Source organism: Echiichthys vipera (genome assembly GCF_963691815.1).
Source record: "Echiichthys vipera genome assembly, chromosome: 11".
In the NCBI taxonomy this organism is placed as follows: domain Eukaryota; kingdom Metazoa; phylum Chordata; class Actinopteri; order Perciformes; family Trachinidae; genus Echiichthys; species Echiichthys vipera.
In genome coordinates this window covers 14,129,023-14,152,117 of record NC_139836.1, presented here as the reverse complement: position 1 = coordinate 14,152,117, position 23,095 = coordinate 14,129,023, and the positions used below count along the sequence as shown (strand labels likewise).

Here is a 23,095-nt window from a genome sequence, read left to right as displayed (position 1 = left end):
GTGTAAATAGTGAATTCATCATGACTGAAATCCACCAAATATACTGTGTATGATGTTTGGGCGGGACTAATACTGTATATGTGACACCCTAAGCTGGAGCATTTCATCATGCTGAATAGCACCACCATCAGACAAAACACCACATTTTCAAATTGCTCTCATTTCCCATTTCACCTGTAGTTGTAAACCATTTGTGAATTATTTGATTTCACATATGAAGTCATTTCCTCCGTAGGTTTGGCTGTCTTGTGGCTGTATTACTATTTTCATATTTACACTCTCCACATTAGAGCTGCAACGATTAGTCCACAAATTGATGAGACGATCAACAGAAAGATAATCGCCAACTCTTGGATAATCTTGATTATTTCCTGATTTTCTGACATTTTAAGGCATTCCTTGGAACTTGAGAAACTGTGATGGACATGTTTCACTCTTTTCTGACATTTTCTAGTACAAAATATTAATCGATTAATCTAGAATATAATCAGCAGGTTAATCAATAATTTGCAGTCCTACTTCCCACTCTAGCATGGGTTCAGTCAGATCAACTTGTTCAATAAGAATGCATTCACTTTTTTTTGCGTAATTCAAGGCTGCACCAAATCACAATGTGAGAAATCCTGAGGGGAGAAAAAAACATAAAAAACAAACAATGTCTCTGCAAAGATGTTTTATGACAATGTTTGAACAATTAAAAATCCAAAGTCCACTTCTCAACCATCATAAGAGAAACTTCTCAACATCCACTTAATTCCACTGAAAAGTATGGTTATGTAAACTGGTGTTCAGTCATTTACAGCCCTTGCAGGTATATTAAACGAATGGATTCTGCCTGTCACAATATATGTAACATGATACAACATTATGCTTTTGTATACTGGGGACTGCAAAGTTTAAACGTCTGGTCCGTATAAACCTTTGAAGCCGGACAGACAAAAAATAAAGCTGTTCTGGGTAAATAATATCCCCTGCGGTAGAAACAGAGTATCTTTTGATTGATCAGTTTGACATAAAAATGATAAATTATCCATTTTTCATTCATTTTCTAGTTCTTTGTCGAGGTCAGAATGAAGCGATAGAGGGGCTGAGGTGTTAGGCTAGTCTGCCATCACTTCAACAGACTCTTCTAAATGGGAAGGAACAGGGGTTTAATACTAAGGTGTATTCAAAACACTGAGTTCAACACACAGTCTCTGCTGGTGAAGAATCTCATCTTGGCCACTCATATGTATCCACAATCTAATTTCATTTCAATCTAATTTTTGCAAGATTAAGTGAATAAGATCTTTGCTTTGTAACTAAACCTTCTCCTCACCACTTCATACAAAGTCTACACAGTAATATTAAAAATCTTTAGACACTTTATTGATCCCTGTGGATAAATTATCTTCTTAATTGCCTCTTCTCTGAGCTCAAGCTATTTTCAGTGCCCTGGCTTACAGCTTTTTTAACTGAAGGGCAAATGTGTTCTTAGGGATCAATCCTTTATTTTACTTTCAATTTATGTTAGCGGATTATGTAAATGACTTGAGACTCAAACTTTAACCCAGGAGGTCCTCAGAGACACTGCAGGTGAAACTTTTTTGATTATCTATCCAACGTTTTTATTCTTCAAAAATATACATTAACATGAATTCAACGTAGATACATTTGTGGGGGGGAAACAATTTTTTTTTTTACACAACCTTGGTGATAGGGTCACTTGGTGATGGCTTACTAGCGAGGTAGCCATGCACAGATACAATTGAGCTGAAGGATTCAATTTGCCTCCCAAACATGTTTAACATTAACTGTGATAAATATATGAATATGTTAATCATTGTAAAAGCTTAGTAAGTCTATTGTATGCAGCATAAAAAGCTGTATGTATAGGCTTTAGCCCACCCTATAGCTGTTAGGCCCAGTTTAATATGCAACTCAATGTAATACAATATTTGTAGTAGAGGGGCCCTGCTTCGTCCTTGGCCTAAAACACTTTGAAGACACCTGGACTAGAGGATAAGTAGGATATAGTACATGTTTGTCCTCTCCATGTAGGAAGCTGTCCCTGTGCCCATTGAACAAGACACCTTACCCCCTAGTAGGCTACTCAGCTCCAATAGACAAACAGCGAGTTCTCCCATGATGGTTACTTGAATGGTTGAGCTCCAAAAGTAAATGCATTCACTGTTGAATAAACCGCCGTGAAATGTGACTTGACGGCGAGAGGTCCTCCCATGTGATGTGACTGAGGCCTGACGGACTGTGTCTGCCTGTTATGGCTCCTCCTGCTACAGTAGAACGGGGCCGGAGACGTAACACCAGTGCAGAGGAACGGGAATAACACACGGCGATAACGATTTTAGTCAGGTGCCGCCACGGCTAAAGATGGCAGATCGTGCAATGCTCAAGAAAAATACATAGACGATGTGCTTAGAGTCGCCTCTTCTGCTGTTAAAGGCTTCGACGTTTCTTCAAGATTAACAACACCCCCAAATGAACTCCGTCAGAGCAAGTAACGTTAGCAGAAGACCCAGGCGAGTGTCGAGGCCGCGCCCGGTGCAGCCGGAGAGGAACCACCAGGAAAGAGGTAACGTTAGCTACGCTGAGCTAGTGTCAGACAGCTCGCTTCAGGGTAGAATTATGTTGTTCGCTTGGACGGATGTAAAGTGTTGTTTATGTTGTTGTAAGAAAAGACTGGGAAGCTAACGCCAACAGCAGTCTCAACGGGTCGATGTGCGGCCAGGAAACACCGAGGCTTTTATGTTTTACTTAGCATTCAGGCCGCGCTTTGTTTTGCTTGAGTCGGCCTTTCTTTTGCTCGTCTCACCTCGTACTGTTGCAGAATTTGTTTTTGTTTTTTGGCTAAGTCAATGTTAGATAACCGGTAAATATAAGAAGCGACAGACAATGGTTAACTCATGGGTGACAGACGCACGGACGGGTGTACAAAGTGGTTTCCTCAGTTGTCGTAGCATGCTAACTGGACCTAGCCTGTGCTACCATACTTGTTATTATTAGCATGTTTGGCTAACTATCTGCGTCCTGACTTCTTTTTTTTTTAAATAAGACCTAGCATTTGCAACGCTTAACGTAAATGCATGAATATCATGCTTGTTATTAATGTCACAACGTCACTGTTACAATTCAGTCACATTATGTTTTTTTTTGTTGACATTAGGCTGTATGTAAAGTGAATGTAGGCTGCAATTTTTCAAAGTAAACATTAGCTAGGAATGCTTTCTAATCATAGTTACCATGACAGTTCTAGGGACCCTGTAAATCTGGGGGACACTGAATCAGTAACGCTGGGCTGATGGTTGGTTGTTGGATCTGAATCAACGTTATTAGGTGTACTAGTGGCATGTGTTGTTAGATTTCACAGTATCAATTGAAACCAGCAGCAGAGTGTTTATTCTTGTTGTTTATCACAAAAGTGACTGTAAACAAAAACAATATATTTTAATTGCCAAAACAGTCTAATGGATGACCTGTCATGTTCATTCTAATGCTGTGTGTTGTTTTTTAGTGTTTCAATACAACTTTATTTATAGTGTCAAATCATAACAAAAGTTATCTTAATACACTTTAGGTTATGTCAAGACCACAGTTTATTACTTATGTATGATTTACAGAGACCCAATAATTCATCCATAAGCAGCAGCAAGTTACACTATCTATTATAATAATTATAATAATAATAATAATATCTATATACAGCATTTCTCCAACAGTCTTGTGCACACAGTGGCAACTTCCGTTTCTTTATTTATGCCCATATGTCCACAGCATAGCACAGTTGTCATTTCTAAGTGACAATAAATGATAAATGCTAGTGTTGTTGGTAACATATTGACAGCAGTATCATTGCCTATTACGCATCATGCAGTGTAAATTTGCTGTGACGTTGATATACCCCTCTGGTCTTAAATGTGTTTCTAGTCTTTAGTCAAACAAGGCAGGAGAACCTATACAGTACATTATTTCAGTTTGCAAACACAGAGAAGTTGTTTTAACTGGCCCAGTTTGTTACACAGATGGTGTTTGTAGTGGTTACTGGCCTAGTAGCTTGGGAGATTCATCCATGCAACCAAAGCAACAAGACAGAGTTTGCATCTCCCTTCTGGTGTAGCTATCAACTCATCATGTCATGGTGAAGAGCCTTAAAAATAGGTGTGTGGTTTGGCTCAGGATTGATGTTATGGTTGTTTTGTTGTTCTGTTGATTGAATCCCCTCTTGATAGGATCTGTAATCAATTTGTAGCATACAGGGCAGCATGTAATGAAGAAACCTGCTTTTCTTTTTTCAGAGTTTTGTCCTGTGACCTGTTGACAAATACTTTTTAGAAAATTGCCCCTGGTAATACATTGTTACAATGTATTGCTTATTACTGACAAATGTGTGTTTGAAAGCTCAAAATCTAATAATCTATGGCAAACAATACGTTGTCTGTTGTTAAACCAATGATACGTGCAACCAAACATACATTATTGTAAATTAAGCTTTTTTTCATGGGCTCCACAATAGAGATTATACCACAGAGGACAACAAGTAAATACACACATCCATCCCTCTGTATGAATGTGATGTATTTCGAGCCAATGTGTGTAATGTCACAACAAGAGTGTAAATATTGTATTCCCCCATTGAGGGTTTAATGAAGTGCTTCTTTCTTTCTTTCTGTTTCATTTTTGCCATAGTGCTTACTAATGATAGTTCAGGAATATGCAGTTGCTGATTTAGCTTTTTAATAAAAACATGTTCTCATGTATTTCCTTCTGTTGCATATCATACAGCATTTTGGATTGTTTAATTAATAGAACTGCAAGTAATCTTTTTTTCTATTCATCTTCTATCATTTACAGATGAGGACGTTCCTGCAGATATGGTCGCAGAAGAATCCGGTCCAGGAGCTCAGAATAGTCCCTACCAACTTAGAAGAAAGTCTCTACCCAAGAGAACAGTGTGTCCGACAAAGACAAACATGGAGGTACATATACCAGGATTCCTTAAGAAAAGATACTATAAATGCCAAAAAGATAAAAAATTGTAATTTAACAAAACACAATAGTTAATGTTTAGATTTCTCTACTGACTTTAAAAAAAAAATATATATATCTACAGGGTGCTTCCACTTCAACCATAGAAAACTTCGGACATCGACCTAAACGCCCCAGAGTTTCAGGAAAGTGTCAAGATCTACCAGGTAAATGGGAACACATGTTTGAGATGTGAACAGAATCAAAGGTGCATTCATTGTTGTGTTTCCCTCAGATTGTGAAGGGTAGGGTTTAGGATTAATTACTTTTCCTTCAGTACAATGAGAGCAGTGTGTTGACTCGGGGCGACAGTAGCTCAGTCCATAGGTGACTTGGCTGGGAACCGTAGGTCGCTGGTTCAAATCCCTGTGTGGACCTTGTATGGAGCGTGGACTGGTGGCTGGAGAGATGCCAGTTCATCTCCTGGGCACTGCCGAGGTGCTGTTGAGCAAGGCACCGAACCCCCAACTGCTCGGGGCGCTGGTCACTGGCAGCCCCCTCGCTCTAACATCTCTCCTCAATTGCATGTATAGGTCCTGGTTGTGCATGTGTGTATTTTTCGGGCCTGTGTGTGTAACATGTATGATAATAAGAGTGAAAATTGAATTTCCCCGTGTGGGATAAAAATAAAGTAATTCTTCTAAATTCTTCTTCTTCGACTCATCTAATAGTGAATCATGGCAATATGTAAAATTAGTCACTAAGGTTACTTATTAGTTTATTTTTTTATTGTTTTGTTTCTCTACAAACACTTCTACACACAGTTTCTTTGGTCCTTGTGCATAAATGTAAGTTACGATTCTAATGTTACTGTAATGTCTAAATCAAATAAACTCACTAACTCGCAGTTATGCATCATACAAAGTGACATATTCATGAATTCATGTTTTTCGGGAAAATTGTGAAAATTTTGATTTCATTTTGATTTCATAAGAGATCTGTGTATTTCATAAACCCTATCAAGTAATGGGATTTGTATGTACGTTCATACAGTTAGCACAAAGTTGTATCAGCATGTATCAGCACTTGTATTATGTATTCACCCTTTAGTTCCTGGCTTACCTGTCTGGGATGGCAACCTAGAAAAAGTAGATGTGTGTGTGTAGAGGTATCAACCTCTCAAGAGTTCAGTTCATCTCTTTAAAAGCCTTGTTGGTTACAACATAAAGAAGCACCATAACCAAAATTATATTCTGTTATTTGTGGTGTTTGGAGTCTTTCTCTTACACTGCAGCTTTTACCAAAGCATCCAAAATAGATGTTTGCCTCGATGGCAGGCTTTCACTCATCATACATGGTTTTGTGGTAAATGGCCACTCTTCCTCATGTTGTGCTCACAATAGCTCCACATTGGGGCTAAAATCACAATATTGTTTGACATAACATATCAATATTTAAACAATATTGTAGTGCTTCACCAAATATTAACACACTGAGTTTATTTTTAAAATACATTTTTAAATTTTATTTTAAAATATATAAGACACAATCAAGTCTTGGATCACAATATCGATTTTATATCGAAGTAAGGTTGTGATTTTCAGCTTTCGGAGTGTTCACAAATGTTGGATATACACTGTGGGAAATATTTTATTCTAATTCCACGGTGGTCTTCCTCCCAGCAGCTCCAGCAGAGCAGTATTTGCAGGAGAAGCTTCCAGACGAAGTGGTGCTAAAGATCTTCTCGTACCTGTTGGAGCAAGACTTGTGCCGTGCAGCATGTGTGTGCAAGCGCTTTAGTGAGCTGGCCAATGACCCCATCCTCTGGTGAGCCTTGTTAGTGTTGGGTTTCCGCTCAGCAGAGAGAGAGAGATTAAACATTTTGTTTTTTATAAATAATGTATTGCTAATTGTTGTATTACCTTAATATTTCAGGAAAAGGCTGTACATGGAAGTGTTTGAATACACACGCCCCATGATGCACCCTGAGGCGGGGAAGTTCTACCAGATAAACCCAGAAGAATATGAGCAGCCAAACCCGTGGAAGGAGAGTTTTCAGCAGCTGGTATTTATTTTTATTTATTACGAAGAATGAGACACTAGAGCAGGGCTTGATGCTTACATTTTTAGCATGATGAAGTTTGGGGGCGCGATGAAAATGAATCAGGTAATGTGTGTTTCCTTACTAACGGGATATGAGAATACATTTGCAAGCGAAATCCCTATTTAAGCTAGCACATCTCGTTACGCCACAGTAGTTTATGAACACAAACTGGGAAATAGACATGCATGTTATTAGGAAATAAACTTGTTGTACAGTTGAAGAAGCATGGGCAGGAAGAAGTTAAAGGGAGTTAATTGTCCCTGCTGAACTTGAACTGGCTGTCACTGCTCTAAAGCTGCTTCCGGCCAAGTGCGTGTTCTTGCGCTCACTGACTTTTACACCAATCATCTGGGAGCACACAATGGGGTTTTGTATTGCTATTTTACAACTGACACACTACAGGCAAAAGTCTACAAATGAATGTGAGGTCATTCACAGACACGCTCCTACATATATTTTACAGTTCGCACACATCTATTTATAGATGCAAATGTGATTGAAACAAGGTCACTGTTGACAGACACCCCATGAAAACAATATTATCATTTAAAAATACATATAACTGAAACTTAACTAATGTGAAAGGGAATTGGGAATTGGAATGCTGAGGATGCCAGATCCACTCAGCTTTCTTTTTAATCTTTGCATCAATATTTTTTTGCCAAAAGTTGCTGCAGTGCAACTTTAAATCCTCCTGTGTGCAGACAGTTAATGTCATGTGAAAGGGCAGCACCACATGCCATAATGGTGACATTCAGTATGTAGCGGGTTGAAAAGAACTATGTTTTAAAATGTTATTCCTTTGTGATATATTGACCTTTTTAAGGACTGTTTCCTGTGGACAAAAATGTCTCAGGCATTTTTCTAGTGATCATTTTCCCACCTTGGAATCTTTGTTTGTTGTCTCCAGTTATTCTTTATCAATGATTCTGTTCTTTAGTTTGGGAATAACCATGTGATTTCTTACATTTTTTTTATTACAGTATAAAGGAGCACATGTGAAGCCGGGCTTTGCAGAACACTTCTACAGTAATCCTGCCAGATACAAAGGGAGAGATAATATGTTTGTAAGTAAACGGCCTCCAACATTTTTCTTTTTTATGCCCCAGTCTTTCAGCTCACTTGTGATGTTTTTCTCCAGTACTATGACACCATTGAGGATGCTCTCGGAGGGGGTCAGGAGCCTCACTTTGACGGCCTGATATTCGTCCACTCTGGTATTTACACAGATGAATGGATCTACATCGAGTCGCCTATCACAATGATCGGAGCTGGTATGTGTGAAGTCGTGGTCACAGTTTCATTGTGCATTTCTTTCTTTCTTTCAAGTCTAAATGAACTTTTCTGATTATTTTGCAGCTCCTGGGAAAGTAGCAGAGAAAGTCATCATTGAGAATACCAGAGACTCTACATTTGTATTCATGGAAGGCTCAGAAGATGCTTATGTTGGATACATGACCATTAGGGTGAGATGACCTTTTCTCTCTTTTGTGGGTTTATGTTGTCCACATGTACGGTACTGTACATCCACCTTTTTTTCAAATGACCTGAATGGTTTATATGCAAACTCACTCAGCATGGATAAAGGCAAGTTGGTTATACTGGCAATTGTTACAGTTGATAAGAACTGTTTTTGTCTCTGCTCAGTTCAATCCTGATGATAAATCCGCCCAGCACCACAATGCACACCACTGCTTGGAGATTACAGTCAACTGCAGCCCCATCATTGACCACTGCATCATACGCAGCACATGCACAGGTAAGCTAGCTGCTACTTTGGTCTGCTTTTGTGGTTCCCAACCTTCAATGTGCTGGAAACATAAATGTGAGGGGTTTTGAGATGATTAATGGGATAGATAGGAAGAAGAAAAAACAAGGTTATGAAACTTGTGACAGGTCGCGAGTAGACATCTTTCAGTGTAAGAGGTCACAAGACAAGAAGGTTGGGAATCACTGCTCTACTTTATGTCGGTAGACCTGGATGTTCTGTTCACTCCGTTATGGAGCAGAGATTGTTTTTGTTGTCATTTTTGACACTAATATTGGTGCACTAATACATTTCCATCCTGCTTGTTTCAGTGGGGTCAGCTGTCTGTGTCAGCGGCCAGGGTGCTTGTCCCACGATCAAGCACTGCAACATTAGTGACTGTGAAAATGTTGGTCTTTACATCACTGACCATGCACAGGTAAAAAACACCTTTCACTCGTGTTATTATTGTACTGTAGGTCTCAACTTCACAAGTCAACCCATCTTTCTTCACTCTTATACATCCTTGGCTGGGTTCATAACAGTGAATAAGTCTAGTCCCAGTCAAGGGAAAGCAGCCTTTTACATGTAGTTCAAATAATTGTATGATAATATAAAACAAAAAGTTAACAGTAACTTTGAACACAAATAAGTATTAAACTTATTCATCATTGTCTATTGTTCAGGGAATATATGAAGACAATGAGATCTCAAACAATGCTCTGGCTGGGATCTGGGTGAAAAACCATGGCAACCCAATCATCAGACGGAACCACATCCACCATGGCAGAGATGTCGGCGTTTTTACATTTGACCACGGCATGGTAAGATACAACTCACTGATGTTTGGTTTGTGTGTAGTTGCATGATGCTCTCGTGTATGTGTGCAGTGATGTTACTGTGTAAAGGGTTGGTTACATGAGGTTCTAGGACTGAAAAGTATTTTGATAGGACATACAATAATGTTGTATTTCTCTGCCCATTTCAAGGGTTACTTTGAGAGCTGTAACATCCATAGGAACCGTATAGCCGGCTTTGAGGTGAAGGCGTACGCTAATCCAACAGTGGTTCGTTGCGAGATCCACCATGGTCAGACGGGGGGCATCTACGTGCACGAAAAAGGCCGCGGCCAGTTCATCGAAAACAAGATCTATGCAAATAACTTTGCTGGGGTGTGGATCACCTCTAACAGTGACCCTACAATAAGGTCGGTGTGGCCTGGCTGTCAATTCAAAATGTCATTGAAATGTATCAAATTGGGCATTCACAGTTGTATTATGTCCTAAGATCAGTTGTTTTATCCAAATACAGGGGCAATGCCATTTTCAATGGTAACCAAGGTGGCGTTTATATTTTTGGTGACGGCCGAGGCCTCATTGAAGGAAACGACATCTACGGTAACGCCCTGGCAGGAATCCAGATCAGGACGAACAGCTGCCCGATTGTCCGACACAACAAAATCCATGATGGCCAACATGGCGGCATATATGTGGTAAATATATACTGTATATCCATGAAGTTACACCAGCAATGCTTTTTTCCTATAATATTCTTACATCTTGGACTGTTTCTATTAATTCAGCTTTCTTATGCTGTTATTGAGAGACCTAGCAGTGATGTATGGTGGTTTTGTATCCCACAGCATGAAAAAGGACAAGGCGTCATAGAGGAGAACGAGGTGTACAGTAACACGCTGGCAGGAGTGTGGGTGACAACGGGCAGTACGCCAGTACTGAGGAGGAACAGGATACACAGCGGGAAGCAGGTAAGATTCAGGCTAGTTACAAGTTAAATGACTGGAAATAAAAAGTGACTCGCCCATATACTACTGCTAATACATTTTCACTGTCATTTAAAGGTTGGGGTCTACTTCTATGACAATGGCCATGGTGTGCTGGAAGATAATGATATCTATAATCACATGTACTCTGGAGTTCAAATTAGGTTTGTGGAAATTGACAATACTATGGAAGCATTCTCCTTAAGACACAATCTTATCTTAAGTTTGAATAAATGTCCCAATAAAATCAGACTCGAGCCTGTTGTCCTGATGTAAAAATGTTAAGGACTGGACAGTATTAGTGATCAGCTGTTCATTGTATGCCCCCCCCCCCCCTTCTTTTTTTGACAGGACTGGCAGCAATCCCAAGATCAGGCGTAACAAGATCTGGGGAGGCCAGAATGGAGGCATTTTGGTTTACAACTCAGGTGAGCAGCAGAGAAGTCTTTCGTGTTTCGATTTTTGCTGGATTGCATTATCTGTTGAGATTGAATCCATGTACTGTACAATGTGTTGCTCTAATAATGAAACATCAATGTGTCGTTTAGGCTTAGGCTTCATCGAGGACAATGAGATCTTTGACAATGCTATGGCAGGAGTGTGGATCAAGACGGACAGCAACCCGACTCTGCGGAGGAATAAGATCCATGACGGGAGAGACGGTGGGATCTGTATATTCAACGGAGGAAGAGGTAATTAATCAATTTTATTGTATGAAAATGAGGGGTTACTGATCACATTGGGGGGTGGTTTCTTTGTACTTTCTAATTTTCATGTCAGTGGTTTGTTGGCCTGACAGTGTTTTCTGTCTTCAGGGTTGTTAGAGGAAAACGACATCTTTAGAAATGCCCAAGCAGGAGTCCTCATAAGCACCAACAGCCATCCTGTACTGCGGAAAAACAGGATATTTGACGGCTTCGCAGCAGGTAGGTTACACCTATGCACAGGCTTTAATCTGTCGTTATTTCAAACTTCTTGAATTGAATGCCTTGCTAATGGGAACTAGGAGCCCTCTAATACATGCTGTTTCTTTTACTACTAGGTATTGAGATCACCAATCATGCCACGGCGACCCTAGAGGGCAATCAGATCTTCAACAATCGCTTTGGGGGATTGTTTCTTGCATCTGGTGTCAATGTTACAATGAAAGGTACTCTCTTGGCCACATATACAGTATTTTGACACATTTTCTTGACAAACCCTGAATGGCCCGTAAATAAACCAAAACACAAGCAACCTGCAGTATACTAATTTCTTTCTTTGCTTTCTGCCCTCCAGATAATAAAATAATGAACAATCAAGATGCCATTGAAAAGGCTGTGAGCAGAGGTCAGTGCCTGTACAAGATTTCAAGTTACACCAGCTACCCAATGCACGATTTTTACAGGTAATTTATGTTTATACTCGCAATCAAGCCGACCTGTGATAAACTGTCCGCTTTGTGATTGCTAACCCAATTCTGGTCCCTACAGGTGTCACACCTGTAACACAACAGACCGCAACGCCATCTGTGTGAACTGCATCAAGAAGTGTCACCAAGGGCATGATGTGGAGTTCATCAGACACGATAGGTCAGTCTTATTGATCCGTATTACTAGAAACAAATGATGTAGTTTAGATCTAAGTAGTTATTCCTTTCTACTTGGATGTGTTGCACTACATAATGTCTATGACAGGAGGAAACGTATTTGAATATATTTTGCTTTTTTGAAAAAACAAAAACTTAACAGTTAATTATGTCTCCTCTTGCCTCTCAGATTCTTCTGCGACTGTGGTGCGGGGACACTGTCAAATCCTTGCACGTTAGCCGGGGAGCCGACTCACGACACAGACACACTGTATGACTCAGCTCCTCCTATAGAGTCCAATACACTGCAGCACAACTGAGCTCGAGACCCACGGTCCTCTTGCGCTTCAGCTGTAATGGACATAAGACACTTTACGTTGTGCAGTGGAGGAAATCCAAACTAAAATACAGAGCATATACAGTGACTTTAAAAAAAAACAAAAAAAAACTTGGACATGAATATGCTAAAAGGAGACATTTAGAAAAAAAAAAGTTAAGATTATGGATGCCTCGCCTTTTCTTTTTCTTCAATTATTTGACAAAAAAAAAAAGATGACATCGGTGGGAGAGAGCAGAAGAGCCGCTGACTCAGGGTTTGTGGGTGTGTTGGTTTGGCCAAGTAAGTGAAGCTGGAGAGAGATGGACAAAAAGCCACAGAGGCTCGCCTGCTTTTAAGAAGTGGAAGAACGAAATACTGCAGTCATGTACAGACCCATCGTGGACAGACGCTCCTTCAGAACAGGCACAACTTTTCTCCTGAGGCAAAAGGCCCCAAATAAACGATGCTTCCATCACTGGGAAACCGACGTGCTCGTACGATATGTACGGGAAAAATGACCTAGCACTTCACCTTTTTTTTTCTCCCTCAACACAACTGTTGCGATTTGATTTTATGCTTTTTGTGTAGTTTTGTATTTCCATGCAAAAATCTTACTGTACTTGAATGTCTTTATTTTATTAAATGTGTTTTCTTTTTTTTATTATACCCTTGAATCGCTGTAATTATACATGTCGCAGTATCTAACTTCTTTCTGTGAAAGAGATCAGAGAAAAGAGAGGAAAACACTAAACATTTTCTCCAGCAATGTTGACTTGGTTACATTTGCAGTACGTAACGATAGATGCTGAAATGTGCTTTTACAAGACTTGTATAGCTTTTTCTGTTTGGAGTAGCATCATAAATGTTTGTCTTTGTAACGGAGCTGAACAGTTGTTATATTTCAGTCTGTTTTAAATCTATGCATATTTTATGTTGATTTTGTGTTTGTATTGGCCTGTCGTGTAAGAACAGATTTACAATAAGACAGATATGGAGCAAAATACAAGCATCCTTACTGAAAGACTGCAGATGTATAATAATATAGGGATGTAGTTGTTGACCCAGATAAACCCATGATATTCTAATTAAGATACATCCTGTTTTCTTATATATCAAATAAAAAACATTGCAGTTTGGGTGCCAGGCCTTCTGTGGTACATTGTTCAACTGCCATTGATTTCAGTCAAGTAGATTATTTAATCTATTTACATTTTGCCCTGTGTTAGAATCAATATGGTTGTCCCTCTTTTCAGTAACGGACAATTGCTGCTTCTTGACCTGTGATATACAGTTTTTTTTAGATGAAATGTTAACTAGGTCCATGAGAAAACAGTCGAGTCTTGTGAAAGCACCACTCATTTTGAGGTGTTTTCCCTTGTTTGCCAATGTTGCTGGAGAATTTCAATGCTTTTACTCTACTGAAGCTGAGACACGCATCTATATACAGCACTATATAGTTTCATTGCCCCACAGCCCAGCCCCCCCCCACCCCCCATTCATGTGTACTGGTGATTGTGGGTTCTCATACAGACTGAAATGTATGCATGTATCATAACATCTAGACTTAATATATTGTGAAGTATTCAATAACCGTTATGTAGGCGCTAGCGTGAATTAAAAGGGTTTAATTTCATAGATGAAACTGTCATTTTTTAAAAATAAACTTTATTAAATCATAACAGTAGTGTTTTTTTCAAGCGCTGAGAAAATCATTCAGCAAGAACAAAGCATGTTTTCCAGCTACATGGTGTTGAGCGTCTGAACAAGTGAAGCAAAGTGTGTGCTGCCCAGTGTGGCATCTTCAGCAAACTGGCACAGCTTCCTGCAAGAGAGGAGGAAAACGTCATAACTAAGCTTTGGAAGTCACTGAAGTAACATGAGGTCCAGTAGTTACAGAATATTTAATACATACTTGAAGAGTCTGAGGCTGATGGTGCTCTTCTCGAACTCTCTGGCCTTTTTGTGTCCTGATTGGATGACCACCTCTGGCAGACTGGCGAGTCGAGCAGCGTTGAAGCCATAACTCTTTGGACAAGCGCCAGTGATGAACTTGTAGAGGAATGTGATGGTCTCTTGACTTGGATCCTCACATTCATTCTCCACCATGCACGCCTGAGGGGAACAAAACAGGGACATGACACATGATTCACAATCATTTTAATGGATTTGGGGGTTTTCCTGTTAAACAGTTGATGATTTCAGTTTGAAAATACTAATTATTACTTTGAGGGGACTAATTAATTAATATGAAATAGTACACCCAATATCTCCCAGCATAATTCTAGGGATGCAACGATCCGATACTGATAATGGGCTGCACTCACTCAAATAAGTGGATCGGGTATCAACGAGAATGTAGCTGATCAATTTATCAATCAATTCTTTTTTTCTATACATTATATGCAATAATCAAATACAATTCTGAAATATTTGCCTAGATCCATGTCAGATATAAAAGTGAAAAACATCCCAACAAATCTCACAATGACCTTAAAAAAATGTGATTGAGGGGCAAAAAATGCCCCAACGATCTGTTGACATACACATAAACATTGCTGTTACAAATTGACTGATGGTGGCAATAATGTGCTCTTTATTTACTCATTTTGGCACAAGATGGTGATTACTGAATGCATTTTAATCTGGGCTCAATTCACATTAAACTATGCACAATTACTATTTTTAATAGTGCCCTCAAAATGTTGTAAATGGCCCACAAATAGTTTTAAACTTCCTAAAGATAATATTTTTTATTGTAAAGCTGTTTACATTTTAACTTTTCAAAGCTGCCGGCTATGGTTAGTGTGTTTTGCTTTTGCATTGTTGCACTCACCATGTGGCCCAACCGCACTGCAGGACTGTTGGCGTAGTCCTCCACCAGGGAGTGATAGTGTGTCGAGAAGAGGGTGCGACAGCAGATCCTCTCAGCAAGCTCCTTCACAACAGCACTGGCAATCGCTGTGCCATCATATGTGGCTGTGCCCCTTCCTGCAAAGAACAGTTCATGGCTGAATGATTACAACACAAGAAGCAAACAGTGCTGCAGAGATCGCCTTTAATGTTCCAGGTCCTGTGAATATGCCTTAATAAGCAACAAAGACGTACCTAATTCATCCAGGAGCACAAGAGAGTGTTTAGTAGCATGGTGCAGGATGCTGGCAGTCTCGCTAAGCTCCACAAAGAAGGTACTCTCTCCTAAAGAAGACATATTAGTTAATACAATCTTAGCTCATGAGGTGAAAGCTGAAGACATTGCCCCATGTGTGTTAACGTAATAGGAGTTTATGATATTACCAGCCATGATGCGATCTGAGGCTCCCAGCCGAGTGAAGACCCTGTCGACTGGTGTGAAGCGCAGGCTCTCGGCAGGAACATAACAACCCAGCTGAGCAAGGACGGTCACAAGTCCACACTGTACAAACAGAGCAGCACAGTAGCTCAGTATGGCCCAACAAGTTCAAATAGACTGTTTACATGTATGTGAAATTCTGATTATTAACAGTCTAATCACTTTTTGTCGTTGTATGTACATGAGGATAACAATAAGATATCTGTTAGATCAATGTAGTCTATGAATGACCCACCTGTCTCATGAGAGTAGACTTCCCACCCATGTTTGGCCCTGTGACAAGGACACAAGAGGCATGCTGGTTTTCCTCATCACTTTCACTGCTACCAGGGCAGCCAATGTAGATATCATTGGGGATGAAGTCATCGCCAAAAAAGGTCGACGTGACGCAAGGGTGGCGGGATCCAGTGAGGTCAAGGAAGGCCGCTACCTGGTCATCACCCTTAGGGAGCACCACCTGTGGCCTGGACATGGGTCCGTCTCCGCTATGACTGTAGCGTGATAAGGCCAGCAGCACATCTGAAAACAATTGACCATTAATTATATAATAAAGAGGAATCAAGGGCTGAACAAGTCATAGATCATTTGCTACAAGCTTTCTTGGTATTTTAAAATATATAAAACTAAATTAATTAAACCAAACGACCTGTGATGATGGCCCAGTGGTAGGAAAACACATTATAAGCACATTATCCGGCTGCACCAGAGAATGGTAATAAACTCTGCAATTATATCTCCCTGTCAGGAGAAACAACAGCGCAAAATTCCCATAACAGTGAAAAACAAACAAATTAGTGTTAACTTAGCCAAGTGGAATTATAGAACAGTTACTCAACGACAGCAAGATGTTGAACACTCAGACTGGTGCAACATCATCATCCTACACACTATGGAGGTATATCTGTAACATCTGCAGGAAATGTATTCAGAGCAGACACCTGCGATTGCAAAGTCGTTTTCACAAGCCCAAGAGAGCACCATTTTCCCCCTCAAAACACACAAAGGACATTACAGTATGAGGACACAAAGAACACTTTGTGTCATGTACTGCAATAATTTAAATGTTTAACATGACACATTTGATTGATGAATGCAAAATAAATAAATAATGCTTAACAAGAATAAAAGGAAAGTAATTACCAAGCACTGCCATGCACTCCACACCGGTCTTCCAGTCTGTGTAGCTCTTGTCAAAGTTGTAGAAAAGCCTCCTCATGCAGTCTTTCAGAGCGGCATCTCTCTTCTCCTCAAATCCTTGCAGTTCTGAGAACAGCTGTTCAGTCTCCTTTGTCACATAACGCTTCCAACCCTTCTTTGTGGACTTCACCTCGTATTCCTCGGGAATGTTCCTCTCTGAGACACTGTCGGGCACCTCCATCTGGTAGCGGTTTCGCCCGGTTCCCCAATAAGACATGTTTTTACAGCCGAGCCTCCTCTTCTGTCTGTCCAGGTAATCCTGCAGTTCTCGTTCACAGTTCTTGATTGAAGTCAGAGCCTGGTCGAACTCTGGGTCAAAGCCAGCTTTAGGGGTTATGACACCAGTAGTGCGGGCTTTCTGGTGGTCGAAGGCTGTCTCCCAGCGCCTGAGTTCAGCAGAGAGGTCAGGAAAGAGGCCGTTCTTTTCACCTTTCAGACTGACAATTTGACGGAGCAATGTGGACTGAGATTTGCCTGAAACAGGAGACAGGACAGTAATGATCTCCTGCATAGTTTTGAAACCTTCCAGTGCTGAGAGGAAGTCTGCTATCTTGCGCTTGCTGTAGGTGACCTCCTCATAGAGAACAGCTCTACTGTCAGGGTGATCCTGGCCCTTCAGGGGAGTGCCAATGCTGTGGATTTTACTCAGAAGACGCTCCAAGTCCGGGAGCTTCTTCAGGAGGTCTGAAACCTCAGTAGACTGGGCCTGAGCCTTCATCAGGTCTTCCACTGCATCCAGTCTGTCCTTGATGGATGTGGGGTTACACAGGGGAGCACAGAGCCACTGCTTCAGCAGCCTCTTGCCAAAGGGGGTAGAGCAGGTGTCCAAACGCTCCAGCAGCGTTCCCTCTGTTCCTCCTGACCCATTCTGAAAGATTTCCAAGTTTGCCAAAGTCACTCCATCAAGGACCATCCTCTGACGAGTCTGGGCAAAGAAACTGGCAGCTCCTGCAGCTTTCTCCAACTCTACGTCAACAGGGACATATTCTTCAAAATTGGCCAAAGAGAGCAGCTCTTGGTCTACCAGACATTTCTTCAGGTAGAAAATGCATCCACCCAGTGCTGACAGTCCTAGCTCATAGCCCTCTTTAGGAGTAAGGCACAGTGAATCACTCTCAGAGGTCATCTTTTTTAGAAGAGCAGGAAGAAAGTTGTTTCCTGTCCCCTGATCCTTGCCAGCAGTTTCTCTGAAGTAATCTTCTTCTGAAAGGGTTTTCAGAGTCTTTTGAGCATCCCAGAACTGGGTGCCTGCATTTAGTCCTTCCTGCAGAGCAGAGGACAAAGAAGCCTTGAGTATTTTGCGCGTTTCCACGGATGGGTTCCCCTTTTCAAAGAGCACTTCAGCAGGGGCAAAGTGTGCTATCAGGGTGCGCAAACGTGAGCAGTGACGATCGTCTGGGAACTGACCAACATGAAAGTAACCCACAGACGTATCTACAAAGCACACTCCGTAGGTACGGCAATGACCAGAGCTTTCTTCTTCAGCCTTTTCCTTTAAACTCAGCAGAAACTTACTCTGACTCTCAGAAGGAGCACCGTCCAACACACTGTAGGTTTGGGTGCCACGTGTTATAATCCGGCACACTTCTCTTCTCACCACACGGTCAAACTTTGTGGGCTTAGCCATGGTCTTACAGCGTGCTTCCATCATCTCTGGGGTCTCTGTTTGCTCCACACGAGCCACCTTGTAGCCTTTCTGGACCAGTACATCTGAGAAACGTGCAAAGCCGATCTCTGGGAAGCCCGAGTGTGCCCAGGTCCCCTTCATGAATGTTAGTCCCAGCTCATTGACTCCGATCACAGCATCCATATGGTAGAGTTCATAAAACTTCCCCACCTTGTAGAAAATGACTGTATCAAACATCTCAGATTTGAGCTGCCACCACCGACGCATACCTGGAGTGACTCTGTTTAGAAAGTCGTCTGGCACATACAGTGTGGTGGAATCGTAGTCATCCTCTGTCTGTCGCCGCCTTCTGCGGTCTTTCCTCCTGCCATCCTGACACCACTCCAGTTTCTCATGGTCCCAAACTGTGGCGCTTCCACTGGTGCCTGATCCATTTACCTGGCTCTCAAAGTTGTCAGGGGCAGAGAAGGCCGACAGACGAGACTTTGTGTCGACTGCAATAGCTGCTGGAGCTCGTTTTGGTGCGTTAGATGGGGTAGTTGGTATCTTGGCTTTTGTAGAAGCAGACTTTTCTGCAGGACGTTTGCGCTTCACAGGCTTGATGGGGCTTTCTTCTTCTGTCTCAAGTGTGCTCTCCTCATTCTCCTCTTCACTGCTCACTGTTGCTTCTTCTCCCTCATCCTCACTGCTGGACGCAGCCTGTTCTGGTTTGAATTCCTCATCTGACTCACCACTGTCTGAGGCCACAATAATGCGGCGGCGCTTGGCTTTATTTCCCCTTTCTGTTGAAGCACGGGATGAACGACGACTGACCTTGGGCGACTTCCCACCCTCATTTTTTTGTTCTTCCTCATCACTGCTCTCTTCATCAGACACTGTTGACTTGTCAAGCTGAACAAAAACACAAATGAGGAAAATAATTACATGAAGCCTGTATTACTGACCTGATTGGATATAACAAACACGCTGTATTACTATTACAGGTTTTAAAGGCATTAAAATTCTTAATAATTATAGTTAAATATAGACTTTTATGCCCATATTATTGACATAGAAATCAATTAATCATGTCACCTCCATTTCTTCATCCTCCTCTTCCTCATCGGACGGATCCATACAGAGAGGCATCTTTAATCGTTTTTCAGGGCTATCAAACATTACTCCATCAGCGAGTTCCATCGCACGGCGGATTACAGGTTTGCCACTGAAGAACACACCTCCTGTTTTAGCATCACTGCTGTCAGAACCTGAAGAACAGCACAAATAAGATACCTCATTCACCTATAGCAAATACTGTCATGTAGCTTATTGGGAGAACAAAGACCATTATAGTCGCCGTTTTAAAATATAATTATAATTAAGGGATTAGTTGAAGCCAACCTTGGTACTCTCGGATATATTTGGTGCTGACCCATCCCCTAGTAACCGGTTCATCAAAGAAATGGACATGTATGCGTTGGGCCCGACCACGACCCCTCATCTGCTGTCCAGTCAGAGGTTGAGGTACCACCATGCATGGCCACCAAGGATGCCCTTCCAGTTTTGCCCACACAAGGGCGCCAGCACTGAATGTGCATGTGTTGCTGATGAAGGAAGAAAAAACCCAAAGACATATTTAAGTCTTACAGCCTACTGACCCAGACTAATATGGGCATATGCGTAATTTAGGCACCACTTATTGAAATGGCAAATTTTGTCACCTCTCCCCACCACTTTTTATAAGTATAATTTGTTAAAAAATGTTCTGAAAAATAGTTTGTGACAACTGCCAATTTATTAATGAGAGGTGATGAGAGTCGTGTTACTCTCGGCAGTGTGACATAAGGACAGAAGAGATGTTAAATTTAGCCTAAACACGCTAAAGAAAAATCGGAAGGCTAGAAGGACGTGCTACTTTGGAAAAACCAGACCCAAGTATGGATCATGATGTTGGATGACTTTCAACAATGTTATGGGGAGACATGACAGCGACAATATTTTATCATCACATAAGGTAAGCTTACATTAGCTCTCTTAACCAAGTGCTTTTTAATATGAAAAATAGTGTTCCCACCACTTTTCAAAACAAAGTGACCCCATGTGCAGAGTTTTTGAACATCTAGTAACACCGGTGTTAGTCTAAATAATCCTCAAACTAGTTTTGCTAGCCATCGATATCTAAAATCAGATTATGTCAAACTGACATACAGTAAAACTTCACATCTACAAGTAAAAAGTAACCAACTACAGTTATTTGAACATTTTGACTAAACTAATTTATTCTAAAGAAAGTGTATGCATGCAAGGGAATTTATACAGGCATATGCAGTTGCTTAAATGTTACATTGTTAATTATTTCAAGGCTGTAAATTAAAACCTAAAAAGTAAGCACCACAATTTAAAAAAAGACAACTGGTAGCTTACAGGAAACTTGTGTAAGTAACTTTTTTTTAATATCTGAATTACTTTATGGACACTAATTTAGGTATTGGTGTGTTGTATGATAGTTTCTAGCATCTTGAACATTATTGTTATGGACATTATTTTATTATGGTCCTTAATGCAAAATTAAGGACCACAATAAAATTATGTGCTGCACTTCTTTATTATTGAAAATTAAAAAAAGAAAACTACAAACAATCTGATATGGGCAGAGGGGGATTGACATGCCATGAGTGTTTCGCTAAGCCAATACAATAACCACCCTCCTCCACATCAGCTCACGTGGCTATAACATCACACATGTCTAAACCAGGGGTGGCCAGCCCTTCTCCTGAAGAGCTACTGCACTGCATGTTTCTCCCATCTCGTTATCATATAGCTGAAGTTTGTCAGGTGTTGGATAATCATTAAAATCAGTTGTGGCAGAGTAGGGATTCAGGGCAGTAGCTATCCATGTGTCGGATTGGCTATTTTACATTTAATTTCTGTAACCTACGTTTCAAAAGTAGAGGTATTAGCACCGATTGAGATAAAGACAAAACCTCGTACAAATAATTGTCTGCATGAAAACCAGATAAGTTAAGTAGCAAAAGAACCTCGGGGTTTTTATGAGTATAGTAGCTCAAACACGGCTTCTTTCCATCAACCAAACGCATATTTGGGGCCTTGCACACTATCTTTATCAGAGGTGACAACAGTGCAAAACGTGTCTCCAGCAATTACACCGCTCCGAGCGCGATAACTCACCTTTGTTTGGTTGTTGGGGCCTTGTCGCCGAAAAGTTTGACGAACCCCCCTTTCGAAGACTTGTCCTTATTTTTCGATTTAACTTTCTTGGTCTTGCTTGGTTGTTGTTGTTGTTGTTGTTGTTGTTGTTGTGGTGTCTGTTTGGCTTGCTCCTTCGGAGAGGAGTTGGACTTCTCCACGGAGGAAGGCAGGTCCGCCTCGGTCGGAGAGGGACTCGGCTTCAGCTTGGAGGCCGGCGGCGGAGACTTGGTGAAGAAATTGAAAAGGGAGCTTTGCTTCGCCATGTGTGCGAGTTAGTTTTTCCTGTATTATTCAGAAAACTTTACTTACTAACTATCTACCCACCTATTCGACACTGGCTTGCATCACCTAGCAGCACTGCTACACAGCGTCACGGCGCGAGCGCATCTCGTTCGCGGGAAAGTCACACGGAAGTTGTGGGAGGGGGCACGAGCCTCCTCCAATGACAAAAGAGTACACTGGAAATCACGTGACGTCAACACGACTTCCTTTGGCGCGCGGGGCTCTGGTCCAGCCCCCTCCCTTTTCCACATGCTACATGCAGTGAGTGTATCTTGAACATTTTTGCATGTTGTTCATATTAACACTCATCACTGTCACTTTTTTTCCGATGTAAAACATCATTACACACTGAATATCCTAATTTCAGTGTCATATATTAATAAATAAATAATAAAATAAAATAGTTTGACTGATGAGGGAGTAAACAGCACACCAGTAGTTCATAAATATGTAAATAAGTATATTGGATCTTCTTCTAGTTCCCTGATGATCAGAGAAAATATAGGAGAAGTCACACTATCTATTCATCTATCTGGGCGTTCTTTTTGCTGATTGTCAGTAGCCCTCTGCAAAACAAATGCACACATTTACTACATCCAGAGGCATGGATAGTAAATTACGTAGAATAGTGGCAATGTTTCTTAACCTTTTCTCAGCAGGGACCACGTTTTTGGGCACTTTGGCTTGGGTGTAAAAGCCAAAGTTTTGAATGGGGAACCAAACATAGGAATGTTTGGAGAGGAAACGTTTCTCTATTGAAATGAAAACTGAAACCCCACCCCTCAACATCCACTTCATGAGCGTGTGTGCATTTATTATGGCTATCAGAGGGATATATGGGGAGCCACATGTACAAAAATACAGTATGCATTTCCATATAAACAGCTCACTGAGAATGAGTCCATCACAAGAGGGTAACACAGAACCTATTGACATGACATAATTCCTGTGCTCGTGACTATAAATTAATAT

The 23,095-nt window shown here is 41.0% G+C and overlaps 2 protein-coding genes across 3 annotated transcripts; one reads left to right on the top strand and one right to left on the bottom strand.

Annotated features, from left to right (window-relative positions):
* Positions 1 to 2,286: 2,286 nt before the first annotated feature.
* On the top strand, positions 2,287 to 14,096 carry fbxo11a (F-box protein 11a). Of its 2 annotated transcripts, none has more exons than XM_083922352.1 (22): positions 2,287 to 2,572; positions 4,849 to 4,973; positions 5,108 to 5,189; positions 6,648 to 6,789; positions 6,898 to 7,027; positions 8,050 to 8,133; positions 8,208 to 8,340; positions 8,426 to 8,532; positions 8,714 to 8,825; positions 9,146 to 9,252; positions 9,500 to 9,637; positions 9,803 to 10,020; positions 10,125 to 10,305; positions 10,456 to 10,578; positions 10,672 to 10,757; positions 10,945 to 11,021; positions 11,142 to 11,285; positions 11,409 to 11,519; positions 11,636 to 11,743; positions 11,872 to 11,980; positions 12,066 to 12,164; positions 12,351 to 14,096. In XM_083922352.1, exons 1-22 carry the CDS (start codon positions 2,479 to 2,481, stop codon positions 12,478 to 12,480), a joined length of 2,640 nt encoding a protein of 879 aa, XP_083778478.1. In that variant the 5' UTR covers positions 2,287 to 2,478; the 3' UTR covers positions 12,481 to 14,096. The 2 variants fall into 2 exon arrangements, with proteins under 2 accessions (XP_083778478.1, XP_083778477.1); XM_083922351.1 differs by having other exon boundaries at positions 6,645 to 6,789.
* Positions 14,097 to 14,163: 67 nt separating this feature from the next.
* On the bottom strand, positions 14,164 to 22,194 carry msh6 (mutS homolog 6 (E. coli)). The gene is made up of 10 exons (XM_083922364.1): positions 21,821 to 22,194; positions 20,033 to 20,235; positions 19,727 to 19,899; positions 16,969 to 19,543; positions 16,064 to 16,347; positions 15,774 to 15,891; positions 15,585 to 15,674; positions 15,313 to 15,467; positions 14,392 to 14,591; positions 14,164 to 14,301 (listed from the first exon to the last, which is right to left on the bottom strand). The coding sequence occupies exons 1-10, from the start codon at positions 22,102 to 22,104 to the stop codon at positions 14,220 to 14,222; spliced, it is 4,164 nt and encodes a 1,387-aa protein (XP_083778490.1). The 5' UTR covers positions 22,105 to 22,194; the 3' UTR covers positions 14,164 to 14,219.
* Positions 22,195 to 23,095: the final 901 nt, after the last annotated feature.

Excerpts from the sequence above, each read along its gene's own strand:
- msh6 (XM_083922364.1), bottom strand. The coding sequence starts at position 22,104 with ATGGCGAAGCAAAGCTCCCTTTTCAATTTCTTCACCAAGTCTCCGCCG. Across the intron at positions 19,900-20,032 it reads ATATATCCGAGAGTACCAAG|GTTCTGACAGCAGTGATGCT; the intron begins GTTGGCTTCAAC and ends GCTGTTCTTCAG. Across the intron at positions 19,544-19,726 it reads AGGAGGATGAAGAAATGGAG|CTTGACAAGTCAACAGTGTC; the intron begins GTGACATGATTA and ends GTTTTTGTTCAG.
- fbxo11a (XM_083922351.1), top strand. The coding sequence starts at position 2,479 with ATGAACTCCGTCAGAGCAAGTAACGTTAGCAGAAGACCCAGGCGAGTG. Across the intron at positions 10,021-10,124 it reads AACAGTGACCCTACAATAAG|GGGCAATGCCATTTTCAATG; the intron begins GTCGGTGTGGCC and ends ATCCAAATACAG. Across the intron at positions 11,520-11,635 it reads ATTTGACGGCTTCGCAGCAG|GTATTGAGATCACCAATCAT; the intron begins GTAGGTTACACC and ends TTTTACTACTAG.